The 22,508-nt window shown below is 35.8% G+C and overlaps 1 protein-coding gene across 1 annotated transcript in view; it reads left to right on the forward strand.

Moving 5' to 3' along the window:
* The window catches only part of LOC131030332 (long chain acyl-CoA synthetase 4), a 91,805-nt gene that overhangs the window by 22,625 nt on the left and 46,672 nt on the right, over window positions 1-22,508 (forward strand). Inside the window, exons 6-11 of the mRNA XM_057961073.2 lie at window positions 14,387-14,476; window positions 14,687-14,743; window positions 15,260-15,308; window positions 15,476-15,552; window positions 15,685-15,724; window positions 15,890-15,984. Coding sequence (XP_057817056.2) covers window positions 14,387-14,476; window positions 14,687-14,743; window positions 15,260-15,308; window positions 15,476-15,552; window positions 15,685-15,724; window positions 15,890-15,984 — 408 coding nt within the window. The remainder of the gene's footprint in view (window positions 1-14,386; window positions 14,477-14,686; window positions 14,744-15,259; window positions 15,309-15,475; window positions 15,553-15,684; window positions 15,725-15,889; window positions 15,985-22,508) is intronic.

A 22,508-nucleotide genomic window follows, 5' to 3' on the forward strand; every position in this document is an offset into this window, starting at 1 on the left:
TCTTGGAAAATTTAATACATGCTCTTATACGTCAAGAACTAGAGAATACGTGGATACCAATGTCCTATGAATACACTAGTTGCAGATCAATTAAACCCTTTCACATAGTCAAACATGCATTAGAAATTTCTAAATAAATGTAGTTTTATAATTGTTGTTGTGTTGTTTGTTGTTAGTACCATGATTGTTAACTAGGGTTGTAGGTTTGGACTAAAAATAACAAACAATCGAAGAAAGGATAGATGATACAATATAAAGCTAGTAAATATACAATTTAAAGCCAAGGTGTGCTTGGAAAATAATACTCCCAAAACTGGTTTATAAAAGGTAAGTGGAAATATCATATAAAGTGTTTACACAGAGGATACACGAGTTGTGTGACAAGATTGAAGTGTCAAATCTATAAAGTGGTTTGAGGGGTAAAATTCATAATTTTTTTTGTAAATTATTGAATTCGCTTCCTCATTGTTGAGGTAAATCTCCTTAACATAATAAAATTTGTGTTGTTTACACATAGAGGATACCCACGAGTAGTGTGACAAGATTGAAGTGTTTATTGCAAGATTGTATTATGCAAAAAATCTATAAAGTGGCTTGAGGGGTCAAATTCATAATTGTTTTCTACATTCTTGAATTTGCTTACTCATTGTTGAGGTAATCTCCTTCACATAATAAAAATTTGGTATTAATGTATATGTTTGAGGACAAAGAGGCATCATAGCTGTTATAGAAAACATTATTGCCTGCATTTTGTCTACTTGTTGAAATACTTTGGAATATTTGTAGACTAATTTTATAGAATTATTAATTTTGTTGGATTTCAACGACATCGATGAAGAGGAGTTAAGAGATTTATGGTATGGCCATGTGTTCTAAGGTCTATAGCTTATGATAAATACAATAATTTGTTATAGAGCACAATTGCTGTAATACAAGACGGTCAAATTGCTAGTTCCTCTTGGATTAGTAATCCCTCATAAGCAATGGTCCTGTTGTTCTGTGCACTCACTTTGTCTTTGATTTGGACCCTCTATCCTTCTTCTCACCTTGCCTACATGAGAGAGGGTTTGGAAATGCACAAATGCATTGGAGTGTCAAGTCCAAGCATGAGGAGAATAGGGTGAATACAAGCCCATAGGCCTGAATTTTCTTTTCTTCTAAGGGAACATCAAGGATAGAGCGTGGACGAAACTTGAGCATGAGAGGAATTAAGTAAATGAAGGGATAAAAGACTTAAATCCTAACATCTTTCTAAGTGTCTAGTTCCACATCCATAAAAGTCGGTAGTTTCTGTCAAGGTTCGAGTTGGCTTTCCATCTAAAGCCTAACTTCTACTAGGTGCTTGACAATGGGAAGGACTCTAAGGGACCCTAAGAATGCTGCCATGCCTAGGTTCTAACTGGAAAACTCGGTGATATCACTTGAAATCAGACTTAGAACTTATTCTAAAAACATTCTTAACACCAAACGTTTCCTCTAAAAAACTTAAGTTCATGCTAAAGCTCGGTGGTTGAGGGCTAAGTTGAAATAGGCTTTAATCCTAAAAAGTTCCTAGTGCTGAGGATTTGGTCGAAATCCTGACCCTCCATTCAAAGTTTAGTTGTAGCATAGAAAGTAGGAATAAGCGCCATTCCTAAGGTTCTTCCTTGGATCGAGGTTTATCCTTAGTTTGTTGCTAAATCCAAATTTTACAGTTACAAAGCACCAAGATTCAGGTCACCAACATTGGCATAAGGTTGTAGTCAAAAGGAATGATGAACAATGTATGTTGATGTGCATAGAGGGCTAGAGGCCAAGGAAAGTGAGTTCTAAATAGGATATGGGTTCCTTGAAACTTGAGTGCCATCTTCAAACTTGATACATGCACTACAATTTGGATTAAGCACTAATCCTAAAACGTTTCATAACCTTGAAGTTTACCTCAGATTTCACCTTTTGTCCTTGAAGTTTGGTATATTCAAGCAAAATCAGATTATGCACTGTTCCGAAAGTTCTTCCTAACCTCGAGGTTAGGTATGAACTTTCACCCCCAGTCCAAGTTCGGTGGTAGCATGGGAAATAGGATTAAGCAATGTTCCCAAATATTGATATTTGCATACAAAATGTGGGTTGAGCTTTGTTTGTTTTATCTTTTCTAAGAAAGAGTTTGGCCATGAACTCTTTCAAGTGCTAAATGCTAGGTGCTTAAAGAGCACATTGAGGTCCAAATTCTATCAAATGAAGATCCTTTGGGGGATGAGCAAAGAACGATGCGATGGTAATGTGAATAGCTAAAGGAAAAAGTGATTGATCATTGAAATTGTTTGTCTACGTAGGATGGATGACATCCAAAGGGGAGCCGAAGAAATGAAAGGATCGGGGAGATGAAGACTACCCATGTAGCCAAAGGATGGATGAAATCTAGTGCACAAATTAAAGAAATGATTGTGGTCAAGCCAGAGGATCACCAAGGATAACGTGTATGATAAAGGACCATTACCATAGTGCAAAAGATTAGAGTGATGTCATCTCCAGAGCTCTAGAAAACATTGACGACATAAAAATGCTATAGGAGCATGTAGAAATGAAGAATGAATAGCTAGGTTTGAGCTGGAAAATGATTTATTGTAAAAAAGTGATTAGTTTATTGTAAAATGACTACTTTTTGACCTAATTTAATGCAATTCAAAAGGGGCCCAAAATTTAGTTCAACCAGCTACCAAGTTGTCTTTTGGTGTCTCGAGCCCCACAAACTTGTCTTCTAGTGGGATTAATTGAAGGCATTTGGAAAGTAGCTGAAAATGTGGTTGGAAGTTGTGAACATCATTAACTAAAAGCTCTTAGAGTTTCTAGAGTTGAAATCTAAGCCATTGGATGGATTGAATGTTGGCCATTGATTCAGAAGGTAAAATCTTTAAAAGGCTAGTGCCTCTCTTAGGGGTTAGAATTTTAGAGGGTCAGAAGGTTAGAAAATAGAGGTACGTTGTAGATATTAGAAGTAGAATTAGGAGTAGAGTAGGAATTGTTGAGCAGAAATTGTTGTAATGGTAGTTGGATCAGATGAATAAAGCATTAAAGCATGGTGTTTTGCCATTTTCCCTCACTTGTTTACATGGTTTGTTTTCATCAAATGAATTAATGTTAAGTGATTTTAATGGTGAAGTGTGAGTATATTTGATAGACTTTTGGTTCATACCATTGAAGGTTTGTTGACTATAAGTCTCTATGCATGGTGAGTCTTAGCCTTTTATTGATGTTAGTTCAATTGTGAGTGTTCATCTAAGTTGCGCCAAAATTGGGTACTTAATGTATGTTCATGGTCTGAAAATCCTTTTATTTTCCTTTCAATATTGCAATGTTTTTGTGGCGTTGTGAGTTTATCTTTGGCTAAGCAGGAATTAGTTTTATGTGAAGTTTGTCTATCCAGAACATCGGCCATTGCTACCATTGTATTATGGATCTCTAAACCCTTTCGTTTTGCTATTTATTTAACCAGTTTGAGAAGTGAAGCATCAACCGGATTGCCCTATCAGATATAGGCCAGCTTGTTAGATGCATAAGTCCACTTGCGATAACCAACAAATCACATCAACCTTGAGTTATCCTGAGCTCAATGAAGACCTGGCATTGGAAACCTCGAGGTTATCATGTTTGGATAGTTAGATGGCATACACGATTTCGTTATGGAAGAGAGTAAGATGTACTTGGTGCATTTTATTTTGTGCTGACGAAAGTGCAACATTTCGCCATCAATAGGTCCCCATTGTTGTAAGTTATGGATGATGTGGTATATTTTTAGAAATTTCTATTTTTGTGAACTATTTTTCTTTGCAAAGGAACTTCATCCACTTTGAAGGTTTCGATATAGAGGAATTGTTTATTTTTTATGCATTTGACGTTGGTGCCAATTCGTTTTTCTAATTGTATGAAATATTAAAAACAAGATTAATCTCTAGGCAAAGTTTTGCTAAAACATTTTGTCTCCAATAAATGTAGAAATTAGTGGTGCAAGAGATTTGCATTTAAAATTGTATCCATATTAGGATAAGTTGGAAGATTAAGGTGAAAGGCACTATGCTCATTTCTCTTAAGAATATTGCATGCCATACAATGAGAGGACAATCCTTGCACTAAGGACTTGTGTAGATGTCCTTTAACAAATTTACATATACTTTATGATTAACCTTAAATGTGTGGTGTACAATTTTATTATTGTGGTTCTTTTATGTAGCATTGGTTTTATACAAAATATTTTACTCCTATTATAGAATATGCTAGATGAACTTGGCAATTTTCTAACTTTTGAGAGGAACAAGATCCTTTTGTAAAGAAAAATAATATGTCAATAGCTTGTAATGGTGAGAACCCTAGGTAAACTTGAAAAGGTTTGTGTTGAGTAGAGTTGTACAAATTTCTTCTTGTTGTATTTAATGAGTAGATGCACAACCAACTTGTTTACCACTTCTTTTAATCTAATAACTTGAGGATGGATTGTGATGCAGTCAAGGAATGGAGATCCAATGAAGGACAGCCCATCCTTGCAGCCTAACACAAACACAATGCAAAATATACCCCTCATTGGTAACACAACACCAAATATAACAGAAAGAGCAACCGATAGCATCACAAAATACATAACTGGTAAACAATATGAACAATTCTTATGACAGTTTGAAGAATTACATATGCCACATGTTGGATCATAGTCCAGGATACAAACAATGCTTACAACATAGATTTCAGATCCGCAGATCATGTACACATCAAATCGGCCTTTGGAAACAATCTGCCAGTTCTACCCTAATCCAGACCTCAGTCCTTCCGGCTTCAGTCCACCGGACCATAATCTCGCTAGTTCTACATCTTCGCTCGATCTCTAAACTTTGTCCTCTATCTTTTGTCTTCAGTCTTATAAAATGATTCATAAACTTGTATTTATACTGTCCACAAATAATAACAACTTGATCAAGTCTGCCCAAAGACCAACCGGTTCATGAAATGTGTAAACAATAACAAGTCGGCTCAAATCTTTTAGAACAACTTCCAATGCACAAAACATCACGCGGTCTTCCGGGAACATCAGACAAGACACAAGAAACACAAATCAACGATCCGCAAGTCATGGGAATCAACCACAATCTGATCCAACTTCGCTCAACACATTGCCAGACTAACCAGTAAGAATATATCAACTGGGCCAATAGCGGAATCGATATCTCACCGGGATTAAATCCAAATGCCATGATAATAAAGAACAAAATTTTCTTATTACAATTCGTTAGCTTTGTGAACTTTTTAGTACTAATTCCTAAAACCTTATGTATTTACTTTTGCTATATAATAGTTATACTTACTATCATGTATGCCAATAATTTTCTAGTTTTAACTTATAGATTTCTTGGCATTAGAAAGTATGGGGTTTACCAAGTAGAGCATCACATGCCTCAATGTTTGTGACGTAAAAAAGGATTGCAACTTGAAAAGGATTTTGACATTGTGCTCTAATGGTAGCAATGAATGATGCCTTTCAAAACCTAACATGAAGCATCCAATATTGCATATTTGTGGGTAAGGCATCATTGGAAGATTCATCCGTTGATTTGATTTAGTATAAATTAGGAGCTCTAGGTAGAGTCTTTTTCAATAATGAAATATTATAGGGTGTCAACTAACCCAAGTTGAAGGAACAATTTTTATGTTTCTTAATCTAAATTAAAAGATTAAGTTATATCGATAATTGCTAACACGGCATTCAGCTTTACAATCCATGATTTGTCTTCATTTATTTGGTGCTAGGGTTGTAGAATGTGGAAATTCTATTTGTGATATCGTTTCAAGCATTGCATTCCTTGGTAGAGTATCATTGGAATTATGTTCTATGCATCACTCACAAGTATTTGATTGTTTCTTTTCATTCTCAATTAGTGTTCTTTTGAAAATGATGTCGAGGTCTTCTAACTTGTTGCATCACATTTTGCTTGGCTCTATACTTGGAGTTTTTATTTTGCAATAATTTTTTGGACAGTTTGGTATATTTTATAGAACTGTGCTTGGATTCTACTGCAAAGTTGTAAGCATTAACATAGGTTTCTCCTAAAGAAAAGATATGCAGTCCAAATAAATTCAGCTGTATGGTCTCACTCTCAAGCTTGGAAAATATTTTAAAATGAGTTTTTTTTACACTTGAACGTTCAACCTAGAATACAAATTATACAATAAGAAATCATATTCTTGAATAGATTAGTCATGGGCTTGATCAAGTTGGGAAGACTTGTTTCTCACGGGGTAGTAGATCGATTTCACTGTTTGAACAAAACCATTCTAGGTAAATAGAAGTGTATGATCATTCTTATAAGCCATGCAAAAGTTATATCATTTCATTATATACAAGGAAACTCCCAAGAGCACAAATTCAATCTTTTCTTGATTAGAAATTGATTGATTGCACAATATGATAAATTGATGTTAAGATAGTTGTGTAGAGTATCGCCATCATTATTTCTTTACAAACAAGGAAACTATCAAAAGAACATACATGAACTTTCCTTGATTTAAAATTTGATTGATTGTAGAATACGAGGAAGCAATGTTAAGGTAGTTTTGTAGAACATCAACTTCTCTTTCTTCTTAAAAATGGGGATAGCTAGATTTACTTGTCTCAAATGGCGTTTGGCTTCCAAATGGTCTGTGCGTGTATTAATTCAATAATTCTTGAATGGATTGAATATGTTATATGAGTTGTCTTATATGACTGATTTTGGATTTCATACATCTTCTAGAACATTTCTAAGTTGGCATATTTGGCATGATTTTATTCTATCGAGAGTGCAAAAGATGTAGGATGAGGGGTAAAAAGCTTCAAGTTCGAAATTCTTACTAGCATACAAAAGATTAAGAAGGATTGAAGTGAGCTACTTTATATAACTAGGACATGATACAATGTATGAGATATAACCATCAATGCACATTGATATATTCTAAGATGCCTTCAATTTGGGCCCAATTGGTGGACAAAACATCCAAAATGGATTGAAGTGAATTGAAAGAATGATTGAATAATAAAATCAAATCGATGTTTAAATGGATAGGAGACAAACAATGTGTCATGGTGCAAGATTTATAAACTATATAACTGTGTAATGAAATGCTCTACCAGTATCAATTATGAGTTGGTAAGATTGCATACTAATAGACCATTGTGGTTTATTAGTATACTTTCCACCACAGTATCTATTGGTCTCTATCCAAGAGTCTATTGATTGTCAAATATGTGAATGCCTAGCAATACATAGATGTAGATTTTTGAACTATTATTGAGGACATTTCTATTTTTTATATTGTTTTTGCTTTAATTTGTATTGTAAGGTGAATCTCTCTTTAAATTGGGGGAAGTGTTCTTGTGATGCAGAGAAAAACTCAACTTAGATCAACTTGATTGTTTTTACACTTTTCATAGAAAGACTCATTGCAAACCGTGACTTGGTGCACCCTAATTCAACCTGGGAACATTGCTATAGTTGCCTAGTAGGCATTCAACAATTAAGGACAACATCATATATGAATTCTTGAACACTTCAATTCTTTCATAACATATCTCATGGACTCTGCACCCAACCAAACTATGTAAATATTTTGTCAAACCATCTAACAATAGGCCTTTTTCCTTTTTTGACACTCTTCTTTATAATAATCAACAGAGTGTTCTTTATATTAGTTACCCATAACTTCTCGTGGCCAAAAGATATCAAGATGAGATTTTGGAATCCACTAGAGGATGCAAAAATAGAGATTTCTTGAAATTTTCAGAATTTTGCACCATGCCAAACAAGAGAAATGAATATTTTAGTGTCGCTGGAAACCCTAGGTAGTTTCAGGACAGTTTTTGCCAAAAATGCCTATAGCTCTTTCAATTCTCAATGAAATCTTGTGAAACCAATTGTAAATTAAAGGTAAGACAAAGATCTATCTTTACCATATGGGTGCAGGTCTGTACCAATGACATACAGCCTCTACAAACCAACACTTTCAGACTATAGCAGCAAAAAGAAAACTCAGAAAAACAGACTTGCTGTCACCAAAAACTGCATAACTCATTCAAATCTTAATGAAATTTGATCAAACAAAAAGAAAATGAAACTAGATTCATGTCTTCATCCTTTCCTATTGGTTTTAGGGCTGTAATGTACCGTACAAGTCCATACCAAAGGTTTTTGCAGACTGTAACACAAAGAAAATGCAAATTAAAATATGCTAAAATGAATTTTTATTATCATTCCATCCTTCTCCAACCCTCAAATTCGAGTTATGAGTACAGATTAATACATTTTTAACCATTCCCAACTGTTCCAACTGCCAACTAATCATATTTTTAACAAATACAACCAGTTTGACAAATATGACAAGGTTGCTTGACAACTACTTGAGCAACATTGACAAATTTTGCGTTTTTGACACCTACTGACCCAAATCTTTTGATAATGGTTCTAAATGACCCACAATGGCCTTATATGACCTTATTGACTCAATCAAACCAAAAGAAACCAAAATTGGACAAATGACAATAATTTGACTCAAAGGGTGGATTCAGGATGCCCATGTGTCATCTTGTAACTTAGAAGTAACCCTCAATGCTAGATTGTGGAATGAACATACACATGGCTATAGTATGTACAATTCATTTGTGGGGTTTTTTTAAGAATGAGACGAGATTTATATTTTATAACACAATTGATGGGATCACCAACTAATTTAAACATAGTAATGACTTAGTCTACTAGAAAAAGTAGAAATCAACAAATTTTGAAAGGGAAAGATGAACCGAGAAAGACCTCTGAGAACCAGTATGCACCTTCAACATCCTAAGTTTTTCTTTTAATCAGAATTCAACATATCGATACAAGTACATACTACTAAGCCATTAAAGTGGAAACTGACATTTTATTTACCATCCATTAACCATTAAAGAAAAGATAATGTAGTTTCGAGATCTAATAAAAATTCAACAGCATAAAGTCATGTAAATCTTCACTCAAAGAATATGAAATAAGAAGAATAGAAGAAATATATATAGAAGTTAAGGAAGACCAATATACGTGGTAACAACCAATTGATGTTAGCAGAAATTTCATGCTTATTATTTGGATGTTTAGCATTACTCTTCTTCTCTCACTATCTTGATTATTGTAAGGTTAAGTAGTAGTACTACTAACCAATTCTGGCTTGTAAACTCTCATCCCGCTGAAAAGTGGAAGAGGCTGGCTTGCCGCCTATTTCAATTGAATTGTAATTCAGTCCTCCCGTTGCATAAGCGATCGAGTGATGATTGATTGTAATGGTCCTTCCGTTGCATAAATGGTTGAGTTTGTTTGTAATTTCAGTCCTCCTGCTGAAATATCGTGGTCGAGTGATTTGCTTCCTTGTGTGTTTCTCTTGGTTGGTTCATCGCCAAGTTTCTTGCTTTCCCGTTGGATAAGCGGAAGGGGTTGGCTTGCTGCCTGATATTGTATTTCACTTCATCTTTCAGCAGATTTGAGATCTAACGATCCCCTATTCACCGTATGCTCTCACCTTCCCATATTGGGCACTTGGTGATCAGAAAGTGGAAGGGTTGCAATTTCTAGCAAGTATTGAGTTTATGTTTTCTAACCTTAACGGGTTATTTGTTGGTTGATGTTTATTATTGGTCCAAAAAACAAAAAAAAAAATATCTAGGATATTATACCTTGATAAGTCTCTAACTGTCGAAGGACCTCAAGAAGGACCATTCTGTTGGTAGGATAAATTGGAAGTTGATAAGGACAACCAGTAAAACCTTGAATTCTTATGTATGTAAATGTAGGAAACCGGATAAACCAAGATCCATACTTGCTTATTTATTTTTTGGCCTTTGATGGGGTTCACCCTGCAATATTTTGGTGATATACATCATGAATGCATCATTTACTCGCTTGAAACGGGTCTTCTCACTGAGCTGCAGCTGTGGGTAACAGTCATAGGACTTGAACTCATTCTTTTCAATGCCTACTACGACTTTGCAAATCAATCCTGTGTATCTGTAATTTTTAGCCAACAGGTAGACAATGTAGGAACTGATAAAATGATTTTGTCCTTTCCAAGTTCTTTAGCTGTTCGTGAAGATTATCACTGATTATTCTTGACCAATTGAACATTTTGACACCTGAGGTGATCTCATCAATGAAGGGTCCTTTTCCCAGGAACATTTTGAGAATGTTTCTTCATCAATTCTTCTTTGTAGGGTCCTTTTCCAAGGAACATTTTGAGAATGTTTCTTCATTTTCCAGCATAATGAAGAAGACGCAGGAAATGATGGTAGAATGGGAGAACTTCTTCTCCAAGAGTGAAGAGGAAATCACCTTGATGGAGTTCAAGATTGAGAGTGTGCCAAATGTTTCCATAGGAGAACTGGAAGCCGTCATCGCCAAATCTATTTGTTATGCCATTAATGAACGAGATAATGGTTGTCCATTCTTGGACGAGAATCTTTTGACTGAGTAATGGTGGCACACGTATTGTTGGAATATTTTGACTAAGCGGCGGCCCAGTCAATGCATGTTAAATTTACAAAGAATCTTTTGCATGTAGCGGCCACATTTATAATTTTATGATAGATTCCTCTCGCATGTTGCCGTCGTCTGAAGGAATGGTGTGCATTTATGTTTGCATGAACGTTTTTGCATGAAGAATATTCCTTGTATATTGAGTGAACTTGATGTAAATGGTGCATTTAATGCACAAATGGATGCTATTGTGGGCATGTTTGAATTAATTGTATATGGGCTTCATGGGCATTTATTGTAGATTCCCACATTGTTGCATCATGTGTGGGGAATCTTTTTGGGTAAAACCCTAATTAGGGTTTGCATGTCCTCATGTTTGCCTATATAAAGGGGTGACCCCCCTCATTTGTAAGAGGGGGAGAGATTGTTTTTTGAGATTGTTGCATTAACATTGTTGAAGTAGCAAACTTAATACATTGTTCGATTTGATGGTGTATTCTTATTCTATTTTAGCAATTTGTATGGTCTTGCTCTCTTCATTTAGATTAGATTTTCTTTAAAGTTGTTAGACTAACGAGATTTGATGAGATTGTTTATAGTGTAGACCCTTGCTCATACCTTTGGTTGGTAGCTGATTGTTATCAACTATGCAAGGTTCGTCAGAGCTTTTCTACATGGACACTTAACTTCGATCATCAGGTGAATGTTGTTCAAATTGATAGCTTTCATTGATGATATGAAAAATTAATGCACAACCTTTGAAGATTGCACCGCCTTCTTGTAGTTGTCCTACGCTGGTAACGCAAAGTGTGGTTTGGTCTCACTTGAGCAATCCCTGTCTCCTTGTTTCTTAGCTCTAGATTAAGTTAAACTAGATTTAGTGTAGCTTTCTAAACCCTTCTCATTTACTTTCCACGTGTTTTAAATCCAAAAATCTTAAAAAGTAAGCCATTCAAAGCTAAATCATCTGAGAGTCAATTCCTTGTAATTGCACAATTGTCTAATCTTCTTTGAGAATATGTAAGGCCCCTTTGGATTACTATTAAAACACATCAGCCAACTGAGTCACATCCATTGCACGAAGGGACCTTGGAGTTATCTGTTTGATCTTATTGTAATCTTAGCATACGGTTTAACTTTGATCAAGTGAGAGTGAATTGACCATTGGGAACTTTATTCTGTGTTGGACGCTGTCCTAAAAAACGTCAACATGTCCCTGAGTTTGGTTCCTTTTTTGGATGAGTTGCTAAAAAATTGTCAATGACCCAACCATAAGTTACTTGCACGCCTAGGTTTTCATAGCTGGTGAGTTACTGGTTGAGTTTTGCTGTTATGCATTCATGAATATGATTATTATATGTGTTTTCTTGTAGATTGTTTGCCTCTGTATATGTGGGAAATATTTTGTTAGTATTCAATGTTTTGAAAGTTGCAGTCCAGATAATGGTATTTTACAGAACATCCCCTCAAAATTTAGCAGTGAAGATTGTCAGCACTAACTTTCAATTTAAATCAAATTCTTTGTGAATTATTGGTGGTTGGTACTGCTACTTTGATAAATGGTAGCTTGCAATAAAATTTTAAGATCTTGCACAATCTGATATCTTGTAAATACTTAAGTAGAATAATTGCAAGTCATCATCTAGAGGATGAAATTTGCCTTTTGCCTGTGTTTTAGGCTCTTCATCTGTACATTCCTTGACTGGTATCAAATTGCAAGGGTTGTATTCTAAGAATAACCTCCTAAGTTCAATTTGGGATGCTAAGAGTATGGCTAGATCATCTTTAGCTTTTTAAAACTTTGACCTCTTCAAATATATGAATTTTGACCTCATCTCCACAAAGTTTATGTATTTAACTACTACCTTATTGGGTTTCAAGGAGATTATTTCTTTGTGCATTATGACATCATTATCATATGTACCTTATATTTGGTGGTCACATTGCATCTCCCTATTTTTCAGGTATCAAAATCAAAATAGTTGCAATGTTGTTGGGTTTGCATATTAACATATGGTGCACCAGTCGCCCTTTTTCTAATAGTATTGGATGCACTGGGTTACTTTTGTGGATGTACCAACCATGATCATCGGGAATCTCCATATAGAGGCAAGGACTTTGGGCATGTCTCCCTACCCATAAAAGATACCCTTATTCATTTACTCGCACATTTGGGTTTAAATGTAATCTCTGCCCCTATAGAAATATCTGTACCCCTATGTCTACAGCCACCATAATGAATTCTGATCTAATTTTTGGGACGTTTACTTGTTGAAGTAACATGTTGGCTATGAAGTTCTGAACATGTCCAAATTGTACTTGGGTTGGTGCTTCGAGTTATTTATCATTCCTCTGAAAGGGAAGATATTGGTTAGTTGGAACTATTGAAACACTTATTTGAGATTTAAGTACTCTTATTTTTGCAACTATGGGTTTTAGATGGGTTTGTGTTTCACCCTGGCCATTGTATCAAATTCCCTTTGCTTCTCAATATTTTCTCAAGTGATATTTTGAACAACTTGAATAACGACAATTGTGTTTCTTAGTGTGAGGATCCATTTTCTCATGGTGGTTGTTTTCCATAATGTGTTGATCCTTTTTTTTTAATCTCTGTGGCTGGAAGTATTGTAATACTTCTTTGACATTCTTATTTTTGCAACTATGGGTTTTAGATGGGTTTGTGTTTCACCTTGTTCGTTGTATCAAATTCCCTTTGCTTCTCAATATTTTCTCAAGTGATATTTTGAAGAACTTCAATAACAACAATTGTGTTTCTTAGTGTGAGGATCTATTTTCTTATGGTGGTTGTTTTCCATAAGGCGTCGATCCTTTTTTTTAATCTTTGTGGTGTAGGTGGTCCCTCAAAGTAGGGTTCTAAAAGTTCCTTTTTTTCAATATTGTTAATTGTTTACAAATATTCAGCTTATACGAGCATCAACATGAAACCAATACAAGCTCTTGTGAGCACAAACATGAGAATAATATCATCTTCTTTCAACCAACCACACTAGAAACCATCTATGGAAAATCAAGAGACAACTTAGAAATCCAATTATTTAGAAACTACCTCCTCATTAGAAGCCAATAATGGAAGATCAAGCGTTGCAACCTGGAATTCCATATTAGATGTCCTATTGAGATTTGAACTTGGGTCCGCACATTGAGATCTCAATGCTTTAACTAGTTAAGCTTGGCCCCTTGGATGAGTTCCTTGTAGTTTATATATAAGAGCTAATAATATGGCTCCTGTTACTGTCTTGTACATTTTGGAGATTGCTGCTTCTTTAATTTGTAGTTTTAGTTCTTTTATGATCTTAGTATTTGATAATTGTCTAGAAGTTCATGAAGTATAGTTTTCAGTTTTCCCATCATTAGAAGACAATTATGGAAGACCGAGAGTCACAATTTAGAATTCCATATTAGATGTTTCATTGAGATTTGAACTTGCATCTCCACATTGAGAACTCAATTCTTTAACCAAGCAAGCTCGATCCCTTGGACTGGTTCCTTAGTTTATATATAAGAGCTAATAATATGGCTCCTGTGAGATGCTGCTTCGCTAATTTTTAGTTTTAGTTCTTTTATGACCTTATGTATTTGATAATTGACAGGAAGCTCATAAAGTCTAGTTTTTACTTTTCCTATCGCTTGACTATAATCCTTATGTGACTTAGAGTTTTTAAAATATAATTTAGTTGGAGAAAACTGCTGTCCATTGAGCATTCTAAACTAGATTTCTGATTGATAATGTCTCTATGGCTATATTTGATCACATGACTAGTGAGTTCCCTTGTAAGTTTGATTGTTTACTGGTAAATGTGTTCGGGAAAGATGTATATTATTAATTTATTAACAAGAAGTCGTTAAATTTACTACTTGTATTGATACAGGCCGGTAAATATGTATGGCAAACATATGGGGAGGTTTACGATCAAGTTTTGAAGATAGGAGCTGCCATGCGTGCATGTGGCGTGGAGCCAGTAAGTTCAAGAAACACTTCAATGTAGCCCAAGGCATTGTTTCATTATTCACAAAAAGAAATAAATAGGTCTTTGACTGCATGTGTTTACCTGGACATTTTTTTCATTGATGGGATGAGATTTGGCAATTTCATTGGCTGTTGCCTGCTAGAATATGCTTTTGAGTACCCAATTCATACGTTTTTGACTGATATTTGTTTGGTACTGCAGGCAGGAAGATGTGGGATTTATGCAACAAATTGCCCTAAGTGGGTAATAGCAATGGAGGTTTGTAATGAATGAAGAATTTTTGTTTCTTGAAATTATTTGTAGTTTATTCTCCATTTGTTCAATTTACCATATCAAAGAGTATCCAAGGACCAAGAGTATGCTAACTTTTAATTAAGTAATTGTCAGGTAGTTTTTATGTAGCTTGTTTCTGCACATTTTAGTGTTTTTCTTTCTGAAGACTTGTCTTGAGTACTTTTGTTTTTTGGCTGCTTTTCATAATTTTCTTGTGCCAGTAAATTAGTGAACCTTTAGTCTTCTTCAAGTTGAATAGTCAGCAATACAAGTCTTTTCATTACTTTACAGAGATACTTGTTTGGGACTGAGACTTGCAATGAGATTCACCTCAGTAATCAATGCACATGCAAACTCTGTGACCATTATGAAGTGATATATAGTTGATTTGTGAAATTGTCAGATCCTGCAAAACAGTAATAGCTTTTTGTAAACGTGAATGATATCAGAAGTTATATGTGGATAATCCTAAAAACTAATAACTATAAATTCCTCTTGCAGGCATGCTGTGGTCACAATATTATATGTGTTCCTCTCTATGATACACTTGGTAAATTTATAGATTCAAGTATTGTTTCTTGTGAATAGAAAATGGTTAAATTTTTGTGATTATTCTATTTTTTTCGTTTGTTATGAAAAATTTATTTTTATTTATGCCAATCCGTGTGGCTTTCTTCTAACTATTCATTGCTACTTTCTTGGGTGTTCCGAGAAAAGGAGAAACTGCTGTTGGGTACATCTTAAGCCACGCTGAAATTAGCATTGTATTTGTTCAAGATATAAAGATTCCTGAAGTAAGTAACATTTAAAATAACTTTTATCCTAGAAAGACATGCCTAAAATCTTGTTTTCTGATTCAAGTTTTTTGTTAAAAGATGTCTTCTTAGATTGTGACTTCGGAAGTAATATCGTTGTTGTTTCTGTAGTTGTTAAAGTCCTTGCACAAGGGTACTGGACAAGTAAAGAGTGAGTATTTATTTCAAATTTTAAAGCTTTGTGAAATACACTTCAATATTGGCTTAGAAATGTGAAAATCTAGTTTTAAATTTTTAATACAATGCATTCTATTATAAATTTAGCTTAAGTTGCTCATGCCTATGTTCTCTTTTTTACTTTTTTGGTTGACAACAGCTCTGGTTTCCTTCACAAGATTTACCAGTGAACAAGAGGAAGAAGCTCTCAGATTGGAAATCACAGTATATTCCTGGGAGGAGTTTCTAAAATTGGTTTGTTTCTATATTTTTTCTTTTTTTTAGAAAAATTATAACATTTACCAGTTGATTTAAGTTACACATAGATATGATATAATAGACCTCACTAACTCCTATTTATACGGCTGTCTAGCTAGGCTTATTGAAATTACTGTCAAAGTGCCTTATACTTAAAGTTTAAAAACCCAGTTTTGAAGTTTATAAAGTAGGGGAACCAGTATTTAAGTTTATAAAGTAGGAGAATATTAGAAGAAGACCTTGTTAAAAAAATTATTATTTCCCAAATATTGATTCAACTATTTGGAAATTCTGTATCATCAGATTTTCCTTAATTTCTTTGATATTTTTTCTATGTTACCCCAAGTTTCCGGGACGGGGATGACAGGGACGGGGGTATGCGTTTCCGGGACGGTGATTTTTTTTGCCAATTTTGGGGACGGCAAAGGGGACGGCTATATAAAAGTAGGGAAAATTAAAATATATAGGGAAATTTTAAATATTCATATGAAAACATGGATAAAACATGCACATATCCATTATAGAACCTTAACATATAAGAACAAGTAGAGTTCTTATGGCAAATTTGTGTTAAATTGAAATTCAAAGTCAAATTGCTTATAGAATTCATTGTCAAAATTAACTGTCTATATGCAGAATTTATGGGGACGTCCCCTAGGAGTCCCCTGTCCCTAGGACCGGGACAGCTGAAAAAAATACCGGGCACGCGTCCCCGGGTAACATAGTTAATTTTTTCCCTTTAGATTCTATGTTCTTTGGATCTCAAAGAGAACACTAAAGAAATATAATACAAGATCTTCATTTTTTTGATATGTTGGTCACTGAGTTATTGAATAAGAAAGATTCTCAAAACCTTGGATTTGTCGATAAAGAATTTAGAGTCTTAGTTGAAAACTTTGCAGAGTACTTACAAAGTCACGATCCAAAAGTCATGGCAATTGTTTGAAAAACTCACGGTGATTTTTGGGAAAAACCTGCCAAAAACTTGCTGAAAACTCTCGATTTTTCATGAAAAAATTGCCTGAAAGAGAGTATGACTTCGTTTTTTTAACCTAATTTTTAAATTTTATATGATTTTGAAAGCATTTTTATAAAGATAAAAGCACCAAACACCTAATTTTGTTCTTACGTGATTAAACTGTGAAAATGGTGTGCACCATGAAGGTTTGTGTTGTTCCAAAGACCTTAATTGGGGCTTGGAGGCAGGGACTCCGCCCCCCTCAACCCCACAAGGGGCGCTACCCCTTCAGTCCATTGGAGTTGTTGCCTCTGAACCTGTTGTGACGTTTTCACACATCGCCCCATTGCAAATGGGGACCCATGTTTTTTGCTTTTTAGGGTTTGTTTTTTTTGGTCTTTTAGGGTTTTGTTAGTTAGCCTTTGCATTTTGAGTGTCGCCCAGGTGATCGCATGGCTAAGCAAGTCCGGCTTGAGTGATGTCTTGATCCTGAAATTTGGCTAAGTCTGGAATGTCCTGATCCTGAATTTGACTAAGTCTGGAAACTGAAAAACCTCAAAAAACTAGATTTTGCAATATAACTCCTGGAGGTCTGAAACCACTCTCAAACATCCTGAAAGTATATATGGAATATAACTTAAAGTATAAGTCACTTATACTTAAACGTTATATTCCATAAAAATTATCCTGATAGAGAGTTCGAAAAGTCAAATTTCGCTCCTGTCCTTCACTGAGGATCCAGAGCGAATTTCGCTCCTGTCCCTCTCAGGAGGACCAAGGCGAAGCGCTCCTGTCCCTCACCAAGGGACCAGGGCGATAATACTTATTTGAGCCATTCCTGACTGTGTTTGGACGAATTGAGACATCAAAGGCATGGTGAAGGACGAAATGAGCATGATAGAGCATCCAGACTTGATCAAAAACAATGAAATGATGAAGTTTTTGCCTAGAAGGTCAAATTCGCTCCTGTCCCTCACTGAAGGACCAGAGCGATTTTCTTTATATGCACAATTTTAGACCTTTTTTTTGGACATTAACTTTTATTCATAGCATGAGGCAGGATGATATCTTCCCTAGCAAAGACATTTCATGGTGAAAAGTGAAGCATTTGGGCCTGGAGGGCAAAAATCGCTCCTGTCCCTCACTGAAGGACCGGAGCTTGAAATCCAAAATTTCCTTGTCCTTGAAAGATTTGAACGATTTGACGACTTGAGGAGAACCAAGGAAGTGCTTTTTACCAGTTGAATATAATTTGAAGGCACAAACATGAGGAAAAATAGACCAAAATGCAAAATCGCTCCTGTCCCTTAGTCAGGGACCAGGGCGAAATCCATTGTAGCTCTCGTCCCTCTCCCAGGGACCAGAGCGAAATTCTTCATAAGGTAAAATTGAGGCAAAAGCAAGCAAGTTTTAAGTTTGAAGGCAAGAAAGGAGGGTGAAACTAGACCGTTGAAGATAAATTTGGAAGTTGGCAAAGTGTAGTTGAGCTTGAAAGTACAAATTCGCTCATGTCCCTCAGGCAGGGACCAGAGCGAAATCTTCATGAGAGCTTAGATTTTGAATGTTGATCACGTTTCAAGTGTCCAAAGGGGACCAAGGGACTTCATTTTACACGATGAAAGCAATGGCAAGTTGAACAAGGCAAGCATGAGCCTAAGACATTGAAGTTTGCTCCTGTCCCTCTCCAAGGGACCAGGGCGATATTTACTATATTTGCCAATTCATTCAAAATTCACGCCAAGTCAAGGTTGTACAAGGTCACAAAGGGTCCAAGGTATCTTAAGAAGATGATATGCAAATGTTTCAAACGTCAAAAGACTATCAATTTGAACAAGGAAGCTATATCGCTCCTGTCCCTCATCAAGGGACCAGGGCGATTTTCATTAAATCATTCGTTTTCTTTCAAGATCACGTCAAAGTCAAGGTTTGCAAGATCAAGGATATCATTTGCAAGGTGATGAACAAGGAGTAAAGCTTGAGAGATAGCAAATGTTGGCTAGAGCATGAAGTTCGCTACTGTCCCTCACCAAGGGACCAGGGCGATATCCACCTTAGAGGGCATTCATCCACCAAATCAAGACGATCAAGCTCGAGTTTTTTGGCATACATGCCAGTCCCAACGTGAGGATGGATGTTTTTGAATATAAAAGGCAAGAGAATCAAGACTAAACATCAAATTCGCTCCTGTCCCTTAGTCAGGGACCAGAGCGATAGGTTTGTGTCCTTACATCTTCCAAATTTGGCGCTAAAACATTCTTTAGATTTTATTAAATGCTAGGAAAAAATCGATAAATTTGAAATCCAATTAAAGTTAGCATTTAACATTAGCGCATGGGTCTTTATTAATTAATTTTTGCCTTTTAAAAATCGAGTTTATTTAAAATTATAGGCATTAAATTAATTAATTATAAATAAAATGGGGCGCTTGATTTAAAATTTGTTTCATTTTACAAAGGTCGGCCTTTAAGTTTATTTTAAATTTGCCTTATTCACCAAAGTCGGCCTAGGGTCAATATGAAGGTGAGCGCCTATAAAGGAGGAGTAGTTTATTTCATTTTCACATCATCATTTATCATCTTTTCATATGCGATTTGGAGTCTACAAAGGAAGTGCGAAATTATCATTCAAGAGGAGGTGCGAATTGTGTTCAAGGTGCGAGTCTTATCAATAGGAAGGCACAAGCATTATCAAAGGAGTTCGAGTTTCAAGTTAGGCGAACTTGCCAAGGACATTGAAGAACACATCAAAGACTCCAAGGGTGGCGAATTGATAAAGAGGACGTTCCTTATCCTTGAAGATCACGTTGAAGGCTTCTAACGTTAATTTTGCCTAGGCAAATTCCTCATTTTGCATTCTAGTGTTAGCTCTCAAGAGAGGTATGGCGATATGGATCCCTTGTTTTAATTTCGAATTTTGATCGTCATAGCCTTAAATTTTGAAATTTTGAATTCTAATAGCTCAATCGTCGTTTAGGAAATGATAACTCAAGGACTTATTATGAAGTTTCCTAAATTTAATCTCTAATCTAGTTATTCATTGCAAAATCATGTTGCTAATTTTGAAATGTTGTGTAGGCATCAAATGGAGATCTCATCAAGGAAAATCAAGCCGGATCAAGGACGGTCTTCGCCGGGACGACCAAGCCAGGGCAGGGGCGACCTCTTTCAATCCAGCGTTCCAAGGCGAGGTACATCATCATCCTACACATCAAGGACACATGGAGTTAGGACAAGGGCTCGTTGAAGAAGCAAATAATTTTAGAAGAGTTAATCAAAGATAACTTCTCAACGCTACCAAATTGAGTATCAACCAAGTGTCAGATGAGGTGGCATCCTAGTCATCACGTCTCCAATCAGTGAGGTCCACCTCAGCATGTCCAGATTCAATGTACTTAACTCATGGAAGGTGGCACAAACTCCGATGTACCTACCCCGGCTATCCATTGGTCGATTTTTCTAGAGGGGACATGTGTCCAAGCAATACAATTTTATCATTGGTCGAGCATTAAATGTTATGTAATGGTTGTAACAAACCCTAATTAGGGTTTTCATTGTTGAATCTTGGCCATTGATCTTGAATTGATCTAAGCCATCGAATTGAATTGTGGGCACTATATAAGCCCTGACATTTCATTTTGTAAAATTAATGAGAGAGAGTTGTAAATAATAGAAAGCAGTTAGTAGATAGAGAGTAGTTAGAAATTGATAGAATAGTAATTAGAGTAGAATAGGAGGACAAGGCAAGAAATTGTTGCCATTGATTGTAAACAAACTCCATTTTCATTGAAGTAATGGTGAAGTGTGTCGTTTCTTGCAATTTGCATGGTTTCTTGTTGAGTCTTCAATCCTAGATGGTAGATGATTAGATGAGTGGAAGAAATGTGCTTGATTGATGGTGAAATTCATATATCCATACTACTAGCAGTTTGTTGATTGCAGACTTGCCTTGTGTAGTCAACTGGAATCATTCAGCTTAAGCTCAATTTCAATTTGTCGCTTCTTCATTGATATGCATCAACTTGATGGTGTCTATGCCTGCGGTGATGATTTGAACATCATAAAGCTTCCCTTCGAAGATCGCACTAGCCTTGTGGAGATGGTCCTGCGATGTCAAAACAAGACCTAGTTAGAGTTTCATCAAAGATCAATCATTGCTCCTACATTCTTAGTATTAGGATTAGATCCTCTCTTCGCCCTCATCCTTTTTCCATTTTTTCAAATCTAAGCTAGTAAGAGCCTGTGTTCCAGCAAAGCAGATCAGAAGTTCAATCATCAAATGTAAGTCCCCTTGTGATTCCAGCAAATCACATCATACCACTGGAGCTTATCCACACGTAGAGACCCTACATACAAGAACCTTGAAGTCATCCTGATTGATCCTTTTTCGCGATATCTTCAGCAATCAGAGGCTTTACTCAAGAGAGGATAAGGTACCTTTAGGTATTTTATTCTGTATATGATTGTGTACAAAATACACGTCAACAGAACCCCAATAAGGGGCACTGCCTATCAACCTCGTTGGGGGTGGTGTGTCCAAATCCCCATGAACGACATCACCCCTCAACACCATTGGAGTCTATAATATGTATTAAATTCTAACTTTGATGTATATATGATGGAAATAAAAAATATGCTATACAAATTTAGTAATGTGCCTGTCCCATGTTTTTTAAATTTTTGGGCTTGACAAATCTCTGTTTTATGACTATGTTTAGAGACATGAACCATGTTCATTCCTCACCATGTCATAGTTGTCTTGATTGCCCTGATTGAGGTAAGAAAGGCTTATATTGTTCAAAGTCATGACTACCAAACAAGGCTGAGTTTGTCAAGGATAAATAGAAAATGAATTTTATATTTCCAAAAGAACCATTAAAGTTGTTTTTTAATTTGTCATATAATTGTAAATGTTGTGACGTTTTCACACATCGCCCCATTGCAAATGGGGACACCCAGTTTTTTCTGATTTCTAGGTTAGTTGTTAAGTCTTAACCTGTTAGCCTTTCATTTGTAAGAGGTATAGTTGGTTAAGAGCTAATCTAGTCAAGGCTCTGTCTTTAGGATAAGGTGAGGTCTGTTTGTTTTCAAGGCTGAGGAAGTGAATGATTTGTGATAATCATGATCGTTTGCTTGCAAATTTAGGGTTGAAATGCAAATTTAGCTAAGGCATTAACAACACTTCCTTTGCCTAGCCAAGGCATCGATGTCATGTCCATTGAACACTCCAACGTGCGACTTAAGGCATAATCGCTCCCACTTCTCCCAGCATTGCCAGTGGGTGCTCAAGCCTAATCACTTCACTTCTCCATCTCCCTTTCTATTTCCACTTCCCTCACCTCCTTCCCTTCACGCTCACCTCCCTTTTTCCATCCTTAATTCCTTCCTTTCTCCTTTCGACCATTGTACTTTACCTTCCACTTCCTGACTCCCTTTCCTTTCAACATTCCTTCATTCCTTTGCTACCCTTCACCTACCATTACTACCTCACCTACATCTTCTATCCGTTCATCCTCCATTACTTTATTCCCCCCACTTCCTACCTTTTTTACTACGTCTCATACTGT

This window comes from Cryptomeria japonica, chromosome 1 (assembly GCF_030272615.1).
Source record: "Cryptomeria japonica chromosome 1, Sugi_1.0, whole genome shotgun sequence".
Taxonomy (NCBI): Eukaryota; Viridiplantae; Streptophyta; class Pinopsida; order Cupressales; family Cupressaceae; genus Cryptomeria; species Cryptomeria japonica.